The sequence below is a fragment of the Symphodus melops genome (assembly GCF_947650265.1).
Source record: "Symphodus melops genome assembly, chromosome: 2".
NCBI lineage: Eukaryota > Metazoa > Chordata > Actinopteri > Labriformes > Labridae > Symphodus > Symphodus melops.
The window spans coordinates 2,773,668-2,786,013 of NC_136692.1; the positions used below are offsets into that span (position 1 = coordinate 2,773,668).

Below are 12,346 nucleotides of genomic sequence, written 5' to 3' on the forward strand. Positions count from 1 at the left end.
TCATCGTCTTGTCTTTACTTTAGTTTTGAGTGTTTCCCTGTGTTGCCTGTTAGTTTATTTCCTGTCTTGCGTTTTAAGTCCAGTCTTTGGTGTTTCCTGTTTTATTTTGTAGATCTGGTTCTGGTTGTGTTGTCAGTGTTGAGTTTTACTTGTGTTTCCCTCCTGTCTGATGACCCTGATCGTCCTCACCTGTCTCGTTAGTCTCACCTGCGTCTGATTACCCCATGTCTATTTAGTCTCTGTGTTTTCCCTGAGTCTCTTGTTGCTTCATTGTCTTTTGTCTTTCCCAGTCTGTTATGAGTCGTTGCCTGCTGTTTGTACCCAGCTCCAGTGGATTTCCTCGTAGTTTTTGGATTTTGTTATTTAAGTAAGTTTTGGTTTTTGCCTTTTGTTTGATAAATGTTTGTTTCTCTGCACTTGGGTCCTCCTTCCCTGTTTTCTGCCCGGCACACGTGACACACTGAATATACACTTTACGCGTTCTCAGGTTGGCCTATACCCCGACTTTAGGAAAACTCGAACGTTATTAGGCGACTTGCAAGAAAACATCCAGTTGGAGTTTGAGTGCAAAAAAATAGTTTAAATGCAGTTTGCATTTAAAGCTGCAGCTAAGGCTGAAAATGTAGGGCCGTTTTCAGGAGTTTTTTTGAACGCCTGAATGCACGCATCAGATTTCTGTCTCGTCACTTATCATCTCTTTAGCATGAGGAAGAAGCAAGAAAGAGACGGCGCTGCTCAGATCAGTCCATGAGAAGGCTTTTCCCCCTCAGGGTGCAGCAGAGTTAAAGGTTAAAACCTCCTCATTCATCACAGTTATCGTCTGACCAACACACTTGAAACGTTAAAGCTGGCCGTCCCTCAAAGCGCTTCAAACACATCATTCTTTCTTTTGAAGAATAAAATCATGATAAAGGCTTTTAAGTCATTTATATCTGAAACATGCTGCAGAAGCTGCTCATCACTGCATGTTGGATTAATCACAAGACGGACAAAGATTAAAGCTGCAGAATAAGTGCAGAAGCCTGTGAGTAAATAAATCTGTCTTCGCTGTCACGTCGTCTTAAACTCTGCCGTCTCCTCCCTTTGCTCTCCTGCACGTCAGGTGTCAAACGTAGAAGCAGAAGTGTCTCTTTCCTCAGAAGTGCTGTAACGTTTGAAGAAAGCTGCGAGGAGCATCAAAGAGCAGGACGTCTTTGTCTGAATAACAGGGAGGCGTCACGTTAGCTAGACAGCTAAAGGCCCGCAGTGTTAGACAGCAATGACGGATACTTACAGCTCAAATACAACAAAAAAAGAGATTGTTTTAATTTCTGTTAGGATGTTTTGTCACATATTTCATGTCTGAGGGAACTGTGACTGAGATGCTACACTTATTTACAGAGCACCTTCAAAGAGGGGCGGCAGTAAATCAGTCTGCAGGGACTTGGGCTGTTTCATTCTTTTCCTCTGTTTATACAGAAATCTTCTCCACATGTGGGATCTCAGTTTGACACTTTTAACACAACACAAGAACACGATTACTTTAATTAAGCCCCTCCCAAAAAAACCCAGAAGATTTAAGAAGATCATCAGCAATTCAAACAAACAAGAAGCTCCGAGGTTGTTTTTATTATCCCTGCAAGAGAACAACTGGTCGTGCAGTCAGGAGTAAATTAAATGCACACTTACGCACAGCCTCCCGTCAGTATACAACATCAAATGGATGATAAATAAATTCAGTAGAAACAGTTATTGAGAATGGCAGCAGGGACAACAAAAGGGGAGCGAATGTACTGGTCATAATCTCGTTTTCTTCTCACTTCCTGTCTGATTTTTTTCATTTTCTACTTTGTTTCCTTTTATTAAATCATTAACAAGTTTAGTTTTCTTTTGTCATTTCACCCTCTTTGTGTTCCTGTTTTAATTGTGCGTTTATTAACTGTAATTGTTGGAGCCGTATTGCTCATGTTAAATTCACGGATGCAAGAAATCCTTTTTAGTTCACTGGATCTGGAAGTGGGAGGGGCTTGTCGACTTAATTGGGGTTAGTTGAGACAAGTAGAGAGTGGAGTCATAAAGTCTTCTCAGCTCTAATTTTTTTTTTGTGCATCGTTGGATTAACCTGCATCTGTTTTTTTTATTTTTTTCTTGAAGTAAACATTTCAACTTTGACCATGTGGTCCTATGGATTTTTTTGGGATGTGAATAACTTATGGGAGGAGTTTTGGGAGTGTCAAGCTCAGGATTCATTCAGTGGACACATACAAGAATATTCTGAAGTTTAATGTTTAAACAGACTTTATTGATCCCTGTTTTTATTTTGTAGTTCCTGCTCTCTTGTGTTTCATGTCTTCCTCTTTTTGTCTGGTCGATTGGCCTGATTAACTTCACCTGTGTCGATAGTCTCACCTGTGTCTGATCACTCCTGACATGTTTCCTGGTTTCTCCTCGTGGATTCTTCACCGTCGGACTGTTTGGATAAGAAACGGAGTAAGTTCTGGTTTGCCTTTTGTTAAAATAAATCTTTAATTCTCTTTCTAGCACAGTGACAGTGTTGTATAAAAGGAGGAGAAGCAACAAATGGAGACGCAGTAAAAACAGATAGCAGCAGTGAAAATGAATAAAAACAACAAAAGGAAGTCGATCAAGAGATGCAAGATTTCTGGAAAAAAAAGGAGATAAATCTTGTACAAAAGAAAGTCAAACAATAAAAACAGAGAATCAGAAAAAAACTGCTTCTACTATTCAGTTAGTCGACACTTTAATCCAAAGACACGGAGAACAGATAATAGAGCTCAACACGGACTGCCCACCTCTTCGGCAGTTCTGGTAATAAAAAAAATAATTTTCCCATTTGAACCCTCCGTTGACATTTCGTAAAGTCTCCATTTCAAGAGGTCTAAACCTGGAACCATGACGACCAGGTACCTCAATACTCGTGACTATGTGATTTAAAAGACGTCACTGACTCGCCACACTCGGTATCTTTCAGGCACGCAGGCGGCCCCCGATGGAAACAGAAGCCCCGCTTCCTACTCGAGCTAATCACGCAAAGAAAAGCAGACGGTTGTGAGCACAATCACCACGGCGCTGCTCAATCAGGTGTGTCAGACGAAGGTGAGTTATTTCATCATCCGTCATCGACCTCTGTGTGACCCCTCCCCTCCGTAACAGTAGGTCCTGTACAAGCGTTCGGACCAACATGCTCCTCCGTCTTTTCCACATCTGGAGCTGCCTCAGGACGTGCACTGAAGCTGACTGGTGTTGGCAGGCCTCTTTGACTGGTCATTGGTGTGTGTGTGTGTGTGTGTGTGTGTGCTCCCTCACCTTGCTGTGGGCAACACATTACAGGGAGGGTTGACGGCGGCTGTTTTAAGGTCACACACCCCCCGCCTGCACTCTCTTCTGCGAGGCATCTTGAGGTCAGCAGCAGAGTTTCCCTGTCTTGTCGGCTGTGAGGAGACGCGAGCGTCCTGCTTCAGATATGAAGGGAGGAAGATTTAAGCATTGGAGCTGGTTAGCAACAGTCTGTGTGAGATGGATGGTTTGTTGTTTATTTGAACACCTGCGGCCTGAGATACTGAAAATAAACCAGACGCGGGTTATTAATCTCTCAAACTGTCTGACGTGTACGTCTCTCGTCTGAATTCATGTGAAAACAGCTCTGAAAACTTTGTTGCCAGGGTCCTCGCCCTTCATCACACTGCTCATGTTTATTGGAGCAGTTTCCGGTGTTGGGATTTGTTGTGCGCTAAACGCGAGGCTCCAGGCAGCCCAAGTTCCACTTCTTACATCAGGGACGCTAACAGTCGAGTGAAAAACAGCTTGTGTCCATGAGGAGACACTTTTTAAAAGTGGGCCTGCCCCCCCCCCCTCCTCTCTCTAATGGCTGTTTGATCTCTCAGCCTTCTTGCATGAATATTTGAAACGGATTTAAATGCAATTTTTCTTGACCCTGACAAAAACCCTTAAACGTGTTTGTGTTCGTGGCACAGCTCAGCTTTCTGGGCCAAAAGGTGCAGGACAACAAGCGAGCCTCATTTTTCATTTCTTCGATCTGAAGCCCTTCAAATGCGGCTCAATCCGCTTGTCATCTCCCCCCCCCCCACACACACACACACACTTCAGATCTGTTTTCTCCATCACCCCATGTCCTGTAGAAATCTGACAAGGATATTATTAATGTGATAAAGACCTTTCGCTTCCTCCTCCTTCCTCCGGCCTGTAATAAAAAACTCTGTGTAAACACAGCAGATCATACACTGTGCAGATCCCTGCCTTGTTCTCTGATTTTCATCTCTGGCTCGGGGTGTGTGCTGGAAACTTTCGGCCCAGCAGGGTTTTTATTCGTTGCACACACAAAAAAAAAATAAAAAAATGCACGGATGGATGATCAACACAAAGGTTGCTCCAGCGCCCGGCACATGAACACCTGAGGACACTGGCACAGAAAAAGGGGGGGAATTAATCCCACTCACACAAAAAAAAAATATGACCCACTAACGCCCTCCGATGCTCACACAGTCACATTTTGATGAGTCTGAACGCCATCTGTGACACCAGCTGAGGTCGTGTGTGTGCGTGTACGAAGCGGAGACAGACGTGCGAGCGCTCTGTGTGATGCCTTTCCAGTAAGACATACCTTCCCAGTGCGGATCAAAGCTCGGCCTGTTTACTCCTTCTGGTTGGAAAAAGTCAACAGACCTGATAATAATGTTTAGAATAATTGTGGTTTATTTTCCATTTTCTCTTTAATATTCCCTGTTATTGCCAGGGGTCTCTTCCTGCAGCTGGCAGGATTATGTCTCCGAGATGTGACTTATGATATTTGGGTCCGTTCAGGAATGGGAGTGTGTGTGTGTGTGTGTGTGTGTGTGTGTGTGTGTGTGTGCGCACAGAGTGGATGTACTTTACTACGAAGATCGAACATTCCTGGGTGACACTGTTCCCACAACGTTGCCCACAAAAAAAAAATGAAAAAAAGCCCACGTCCTCTCTGCCCTTCTAAGGACATCTCTTCGCTCCGAGTGCAGACGTGTAAATGTAGACCTTAAAACAATAAAGAACGGGTTTTTTATGAAGACGGAGAAACCTTTGAGGCAGTTCAATCTGCGTACCTGAACGTTTGAGGAGAAAATATTTGGGCCCCCGTCTTCTTATTTCACTTCATGACTTTACCATGTGTGTTTTCATCCAGAGAGCACCTGAATGACTACGAGTCAGGCTCGCTTAGTTTATCATTTAGTTTATCATAGCGGCCATTTTCAATTCTAAACCACACCAGTTTTTTTTTTGCGGTCAGCATCCTTGACGCAAAACACCCCCAGTGTCAGCTGTTTTTTTGCCGATGCGCTCACAGCAATCTGTATCACAGCACCCTCAAGGACCAATAAGAATCAAGAAGGGGCGGGACTTCTGATATTGATCTGAATGCAGTGAGGTACAGAAAAGTTTCGAAAGGCTACTGAAGCCGCTATTTGTTGTGTTGTTTCTGCCATAATGAAGTTATTGTTTGTATGAAAGCGTACGCACCTGCACAGTATATAACCTTTACTATGAGATTTGTTCGTTGTTTCTCACATGTTTAACTTCCTCTGACGGGCTGCCGTACATCACTTTGATTTCTCGTCTTATGTAACGAGACATTACTTAAGGGCGGCATCGAGTTCTAGCACGTAAAACACTCAGTGCCACAAGAATGCAGCTGTTTCACATGTGTAATTTTAGACATTTATTCGTGGGCAGAAAATTCGCGGTGAGAACGAACAATGTTCACGCTGAGAGGCTTCGCAGATCTTTGTGGACGTTGGTCGTTAATCAAAAACAATGATGAAGTTGTTTTTCTCCCTTAAAAATCAAAAACCTCAAATCACCGCAGTGTGCTGCTTCACCTCCCTGAATGTAACACTGCTCCCTTCTCCGAGTCATCGTTAGACATTTCCTGACTTTATTGTAAAGACAGCTGTCCTTCAGAGAGTGTGTGTGTGTGTGTGTGTGTGTGTGTGTGTGTGTGTGTGTGTGATAGAGAGGCGGCAGATGATAGCTTTGTCTAACGATACCCCTGTGTACCTCACCACGTACACCCTCTCTCTCTCTCTCTCTCTCACACACACACACACACACACACACACACACACACTGCCCTACATATTTTTCCGCCCGATGTGAGCGTCCAAGTGGTAGAAGGTGCCAACAGCCTTAAAACCACAGGAAAATTGCGTTTGAGATTCATAAATTCAATAGTAATATGAATAACAGCAGATCGGAGGGCTGTTTTCCCAACGACGACAAAAACCAACTAAATGTAAAGATAATGACTTTTTCCATAGTTTGAACTGAGCCTCAAACTGCCTCTCGTGTTACCAGACAAATAGGCAGTTAAAATAAAGTTGCACTTGAACCTTGCATGGTCATTTCTTTTTTTAATGGGTTACTCCCAGGAGTGTGTTCAGATTATTCAGCGGTCAGTAAATGTGCGCTGTGAGGAAATGTACGCAGAGTGGGCAGTTTTGTGGCCGGCTTAATGACCTCCGCTTTAAAGGCCGATCGGTGACTTTGCGTTTTTGTGTTGAACGTTCGCGTCTGAGAGCGTGCACGAGGACACGCTCTCAAGTCAGGGAGAGAAGCAGTAAGAAAGTTGGCGGTGGTGGTTGCTCTCATAACATGGTTTCATTGCTGGCATTTTTCTGTGGTTCTAAATCTGGGTGCATGTTTGTTGATGTAGAGGGTGGAATGAACGTGTGTGTGTGTGTGTGTGTGTGTGTGATGATGAATGGGACTCATCAAAAGCCCAGCTCTAGTCATCCCTCGTCATGCTGCCTTCTGTTTATTTGTACAAACTAATGTCTTGATTTACAGGAACTTTATCCTCCTCGTATTTATTTATCTCGCTCCGTCTCCACATCTCTGTCTCTCCTTCTCTGCTTTATCAGGTTCCACCTTACAGATTTAGAAACCCACACATACATACGAGACGTTCTGAGTATTAAAATGTGTATTGTGACTATTTATTTGTTTTTTTTTCACCTTTTCTGTTGTCAGTCTGTGAAACCTGTCGAGTAGCTTTTCATGATTTGCAGCTCAAATTCCTTTTTTATCTTTCACGGCGTCAGTAAAAACTTTCTTATCAGCCGCCGCCTGATACGGTTTGTGTTAGCGGCATCTCTCTGTAAGGCCTCCCTTCCCGCTTTCTTCTGATTGGCTCGCTCTCTGGAAGACGTTCCAGGGGTCAGAAAAAGCAGGGCTGCCAGGGGACGACTGATCCGAGCACCGTCGGTCGAAGCATTACATGATACTCTGAAAGACTTCTCAATCATCAATCAATCAATCTTTATTTATATAGCGTCAATTCATAACAGGCGTTATCTCAAGACACTTTACAAAAGCAGGTAAAGGACCTTACTGTTTGTCTGTTAACATTAACAAAAGAGCAGGTAACAAGACCATGCTCATTGTTATGTTTACAAAAAGCAGGTAAAGGACCTTACTTATGGCTATATTACAAGAGCCCAGATTAATCCGTCATAGTGTGGCAAGAAAAAACTTCCTTTTAACAGGCAGAAATCTTCAGCAGACCCGGTTCATGACGGAGCAGCCATCTGCTAAACTGTGCTGGGCTTGAAAATGGGACAAGATGCAGAAAGACCTTCTCCCCATGAGCTTACATTAGAAACAGAGACCTCCTTTAAGGTCCATCAACTTTCCAAAACAAACAAGTTATTGTGAGAATGAACGATTTGTGGGTGATTTTACAAAGGACATCTACCCGCATCCGTGACACCGTCACAATCGCCGCAATTTTTGTCTGGCTTGGAAAATCGCATTGCGTGTACTAAGATAACTTCTTTACATTTTCTCCTCCCAGTATTTTGCACGCTGAGGCAGAAACCTCACTGCACGCTACACTGTCGGTAGATCATCTAACACGTTTTTTTTTTTTTTTTTTGCGGATGGTTTTAAGTTTAGAAACGTTTAAAAACGTGAAAACGTTTAGTTAATCAGGCCCTTTGTATCTGTCACTATATACATGTTTTTGTGACTCCTTCATCCACTTCTTCTCCCCTCCAGTGTGTCCTCTACACCTTCCTGATCTTCTTCAAAACCTTCCCGAGGTAAGGTCGATCTTTTTCAGGGACCTGTTTGTCCCAGACCTCCATGAATTTGGGCTGCATGGCCAGTTCCTCCAGGATGGTGAGTCCATGGGGTCTGAAAAGAGATAAACACCCTTTTTTAGCATTTTATAGTGAGAATGAACAACGAGAATTTCTATCAGAAGACACAAACAAAAACCCATCAGATCCCACTCTTTCCAAACATGTGAAGTAAATGCAGAGGATAACTTACCTTACTTCGGAAGAAGCGTCGACACACATCGTGTTTACGGCGACCACCATGTTCTGTTTGAAGCTCTTCCCTGATGACATTATTGCTGCTGCTCCCAGAGCGTCGACCAGCAGGTGCATCTTCTGTGCAGCGCTGGCCCTCACTGATGCACACCGGTGTCTGAGGAAGGATGAAGATAAACAAATCAGCTACCATGTATCCAAAGGCTTGTATCAATTGTGAGTATTCCTGATGCACACATTGCAATTTTAAACACTATTAAAAAACATGTGATCCTGCACTGTGGACTTACGTTAACCCTGTTGTCCGTAGGACATTAAGCACGATAGCTGGGCTGCAGTTTATCACCATGGAGTCCAGGGACTTCTTAGCCTTCTCCTGCAGGAAATTATTAGCAGAGGCCTGTGCAACTTTCTGCAGCAGTGCAGCGCCTGTGTGGTCTGCCATGTTGTCCATGTCCTTCTGCAGGTAGTAGTGCATGTAAACTACGGTGTCCATCGCTGCAGAGGCCACACAGGAGCGCAGGTTTTTGACCTAGGAATAAAGAACAGACAACAGTCAGTGGTCATGCTTCAGTCACAGACATGCTAAAGTTTGCTCAGTTGTGCACAAATAGAGACAAAGAGATGAACGACTTTCATACCTCCGCTATTACAGCAAAGCAGACATCTATCAGCTTGCTCTTCAGGGTGTCCGGGTGATGTTGTGCCATGGCTCGCACACTCTGCAGCCTCTTTATCTTCTCCTCCCTGAGTTGAGGACAAAAAAAAAATTAATTTCACTTTAATGTTGTTTGACAAATGGACATCAGCATCATTTTTAATCTACGACTGAAATATTCTAGATAATTGTTGGATTTCTACAGTGTGAGTGTCAGATACTTACCATTCGCCTGCGTCGATGGGCTTCAAGATGACGGACAGACTCTCCTCAGGGTCAGGAAGCGGATTTAGCTCCTCCAGTTCCACGTCATCAACCATCTCATGATTTGGGGCTTTATCTTCATTCACGGCGCGCAGAGGACGAACACGCCGTCTCTTTTTGCTTTGCCCCATCTTGTCAGGGGCAGGCGCTGAAGGAGGTCTTGGTAGACATGGAGACTCTGTGTTGGTTGGTGGGACTCTTTTTGGTGGAGGGGTCGGACGGAAAGGTGCATCTGAGGTCTCTGTCATCCCTTGTTTTGGAGCCAGGGGGGATTGAGGTACATCATCGAGCAGTTCTGGATGCAGGCGCTCCAGCCCTCTCAGGATCACCTCCATCTTTCCCCTGGCTGTCGAGAGACGGTATCCACCCTTAATCTCTTTACACGGTCCATTGAGGGTCCCCACGATCACAGGAAGTCTCCTTTTCAGTGGCGGGGCTGCAAAAAGACCCTTTAAGGGTATGGGAGGAAGTGACAGCTCATCAGGTGTTTTTATTAGTGGGATGGCCCTCAGCTCGTCTGGAGTGTTGCAGTAGGACCGGTCTCTGCTGCAGTACCCCTCCTCCTCCTCTTCATCATAAATTTCAGGACTCCTCTGCTGACCTCTGAGGTCACTGCAGGTCCCATTGTCGTGACCCATCTCATCCAGATCACGTCTGGTTTTTTGCTGCAACTGGGGCAGCTGCCTGGGTCCACGTTTAAGTGCAGACGAGGAACCACCGAGGTTCAGTCTCTCCAGAACGGCATCGTTGCGTGCAGTTTGTGCAGCACACATGGTCTCGATCTGTCTGATATGGTTCTCCATTTTGGACTCCAGGATCCCAATTTTCCTGCTGTTGAGCTCAACAGCATTCTCATCCGTCTGAGGGTTCAGACGACTCTGTGAAAAAGACATGAAAAAAAAAAAAAAAGGGTCAGTTGAGACATTCAGACTTCAGAATTACTCCTAACTCAAGGACACTGAGTAAAGTCTGTCCACACACAGTCAGTTTGTACGTAATTTCTCATTAAGGACAGTTCATGCGCTACTAACAACCCAAGGTGTTGGACCACCTGAGATAGTTCCAATGACGGCATGCGTTACATTTTAAATCTTACACCTCGCTCGTTGATCAAAAAGTCTAAATTCTGACTTACTATTCATGTAAATTTGGGATTTTCTGAACTTTTCTCGAAAGTAGATCAAGTCAACATTTACAGTTATGTTAAATAATACATTTTGGGAACAAAGAAAGCTCCTAAATCCTCAACGTTTTTGCAAATACATAATAAATTAGACTAGGCTTAGATATGCAAACATTAAAATTACATTTTCGAATGGGAAAATTAGATTTAGCTCTGATAACGCTCTTTTCAGGCCAAAAAAAGGTCGTTAAAACCTATTTGAGCAAATTTAAAACGCTTTTCTTCGAAACAGACATTTTAACCAATGAAATCACTTCTTAAGAACATTTGAAGAATATCAAAAAATATTTCAGAGCACCAAAAACCTCTGCGTGCATATCATTCAGATACGAACAGCAGATGATTTGGTGTTTGTACTTACATTATCTTCTTCTTCATGAGGACTTCTCTCTCTTCCAAAGCATTTAAATCCGAAATAATCCATGGCTAATAATAATCCAAAGTTTTCTCCAGCTTCACCGTCGAGCGTCAAAGGAAGAATGATTTTAAGAGACTGAGCTGATACATGACCTGTTGTAGAACCTGTTATATGACCTCACTATGAGGTCACGGAACATCGGAACTCTGAACATCAAAGAAACATTCCGAGTTCCATCATTTTTGGGTTTTTTTTTCAGGACTACAAATATGTCCGCTCACAATGCTGCCCGGCTCTCATTACAGATTAAAAACAAACCCAGCTTCATCTGCTCGCCTCACACAGTTTATCTTTCATATGAAAGTCCTGTCTTCTGTGAAAATAATTCTCACTTTCATATACACTCAACTTTTCTGTATTTAGGCCGTGGAGACATGCTGATTTAATAAACCTGAATTAAATGACTTCCCCTCCCCTTCTGCTGTATGTATACAAAATAAGTTTTTCTTTACTATCTAAAGACAAGGCTGGTTGATTTACAGAGCACCAAACATTACACACTTCATCTGTAACACCTTCCAGTTTCCCAATAACTAGTTTCTTATAAGCATGCTCGTTCGTAGCATACTGGCTACATATTAGCATAGACTGTAAATATTAATGGACTAAGTTGCGCGCATCTGTCAATAATGTCGGCTATGCGCCTAACTATGGATCACATGTAGGCTATCCTTAATTATTATTATTATTATTCTTATTTTTTATTATTTTTTTACAAGGCTGTAAACATGCTCCTGGAGACAAACGGTGTGATTTTACTTTGCCGCACTGGCTTCATTTCTTAAAGCTGGAGGTTGCTGCTTGCATAGGCATGTGAAACACTTCTTAGTACCTTTTTCTAAAGCTAACAGGTTAATTAATTAATTAATTTGTCCTTATTACGGCTTATTGATAGAAACTTTAAATATGTTTTATGACCTTCATTTCCTTTGCTTCGTATGGCCCTTTTAAAGGTGAAAGTGAAATAGTTAGCATTGTCCTTTTAGTCTTAAGGGTTAGCTTTTAATGATATCAGTTATGATCCCTTTATCTTTTCCTGTTAGCTTCATCTTTTTTGTGAGCAATGTTAGCACCTTTTCACTTTATCCTTTTATCAATTTCTTTACGATAGCGTAACCGTTTCCCCCTTTTGACTCTTAGTAATAGAACTATACATTTTAGCTTCCATAGTTTTCACAATTGTTAAAGTTGGAATCACCCTTCAAGTTTTTTTCCTTTTTACTCTCAATACTGGTATCATCTCTTTCTCTTTTGGCATTTTCCTTTTTGTCTTTTAACATGAGGATCATCTTTTTTATTTGGCCTGCTCTTCTAGCTGCTATACTAATCCTGTTTGTTATGTAATGAGAAAACTTGAACACTGTGTATTATATCTTAACCGTGGTAACTTATTTCTGTCTCGCAGGACTCAAAGTATAGTAAACATCATCACAATCATATAAAGTAACAAACATTAGACCAAAATTAATTATTTTTAAATGAAGTGGACCTGACATTAT

At 42.7% G+C, this 12,346-nt stretch overlaps 2 protein-coding genes across 2 annotated transcripts in view; one reads left to right on the forward strand and one right to left on the reverse strand.

Moving 5' to 3' along the window:
* The first annotated feature begins 324 nt into the window (after positions 1-324).
* The window catches only part of slit2 (slit homolog 2), a 110,913-nt gene continuing 98,891 nt past the window's right edge, over positions 325-12,346 (forward strand). Inside the window, exon 1 of the mRNA XM_079337891.1 lies at positions 325-367. Coding sequence (XP_079194017.1) covers position 367 — 1 coding nt within the window. The 5' untranslated portion in view covers positions 325-366. The remainder of the gene's footprint in view (positions 368-12,346) is intronic.
* LOC306819643 (uncharacterized protein) lies at positions 7,746-10,637 on the reverse strand. Its single transcript, XM_079337057.1, has 5 exons — positions 9,208-10,637; positions 8,966-9,071; positions 8,615-8,856; positions 8,323-8,481; positions 7,746-8,184 (listed from the first exon to the last, which is right to left on the reverse strand). The coding sequence occupies exons 1-5, from the start codon at positions 10,137-10,139 to the stop codon at positions 8,055-8,057; spliced, it is 1,569 nt and encodes a 522-aa protein (XP_079193183.1). The 5' UTR covers positions 10,140-10,637; the 3' UTR covers positions 7,746-8,054.

Excerpts from the sequence above, each read along its gene's own strand:
- LOC306819643 (XM_079337057.1), bottom strand. The coding sequence starts at position 10,139 with ATGTCTTTTTCACAGAGTCGTCTGAACCCTCAGACGGATGAGAATGCT. Across the intron at positions 8,857-8,965 it reads GCTTTGCTGTAATAGCGGAG|GTCAAAAACCTGCGCTCCTG; the intron begins GTATGAAAGTCG and ends CTTTATTCCTAG. Across the intron at positions 8,482-8,614 it reads CTACGGACAACAGGGTTAAC|ACACCGGTGTGCATCAGTGA; the intron begins GTAAGTCCACAG and ends ATCCTTCCTCAG.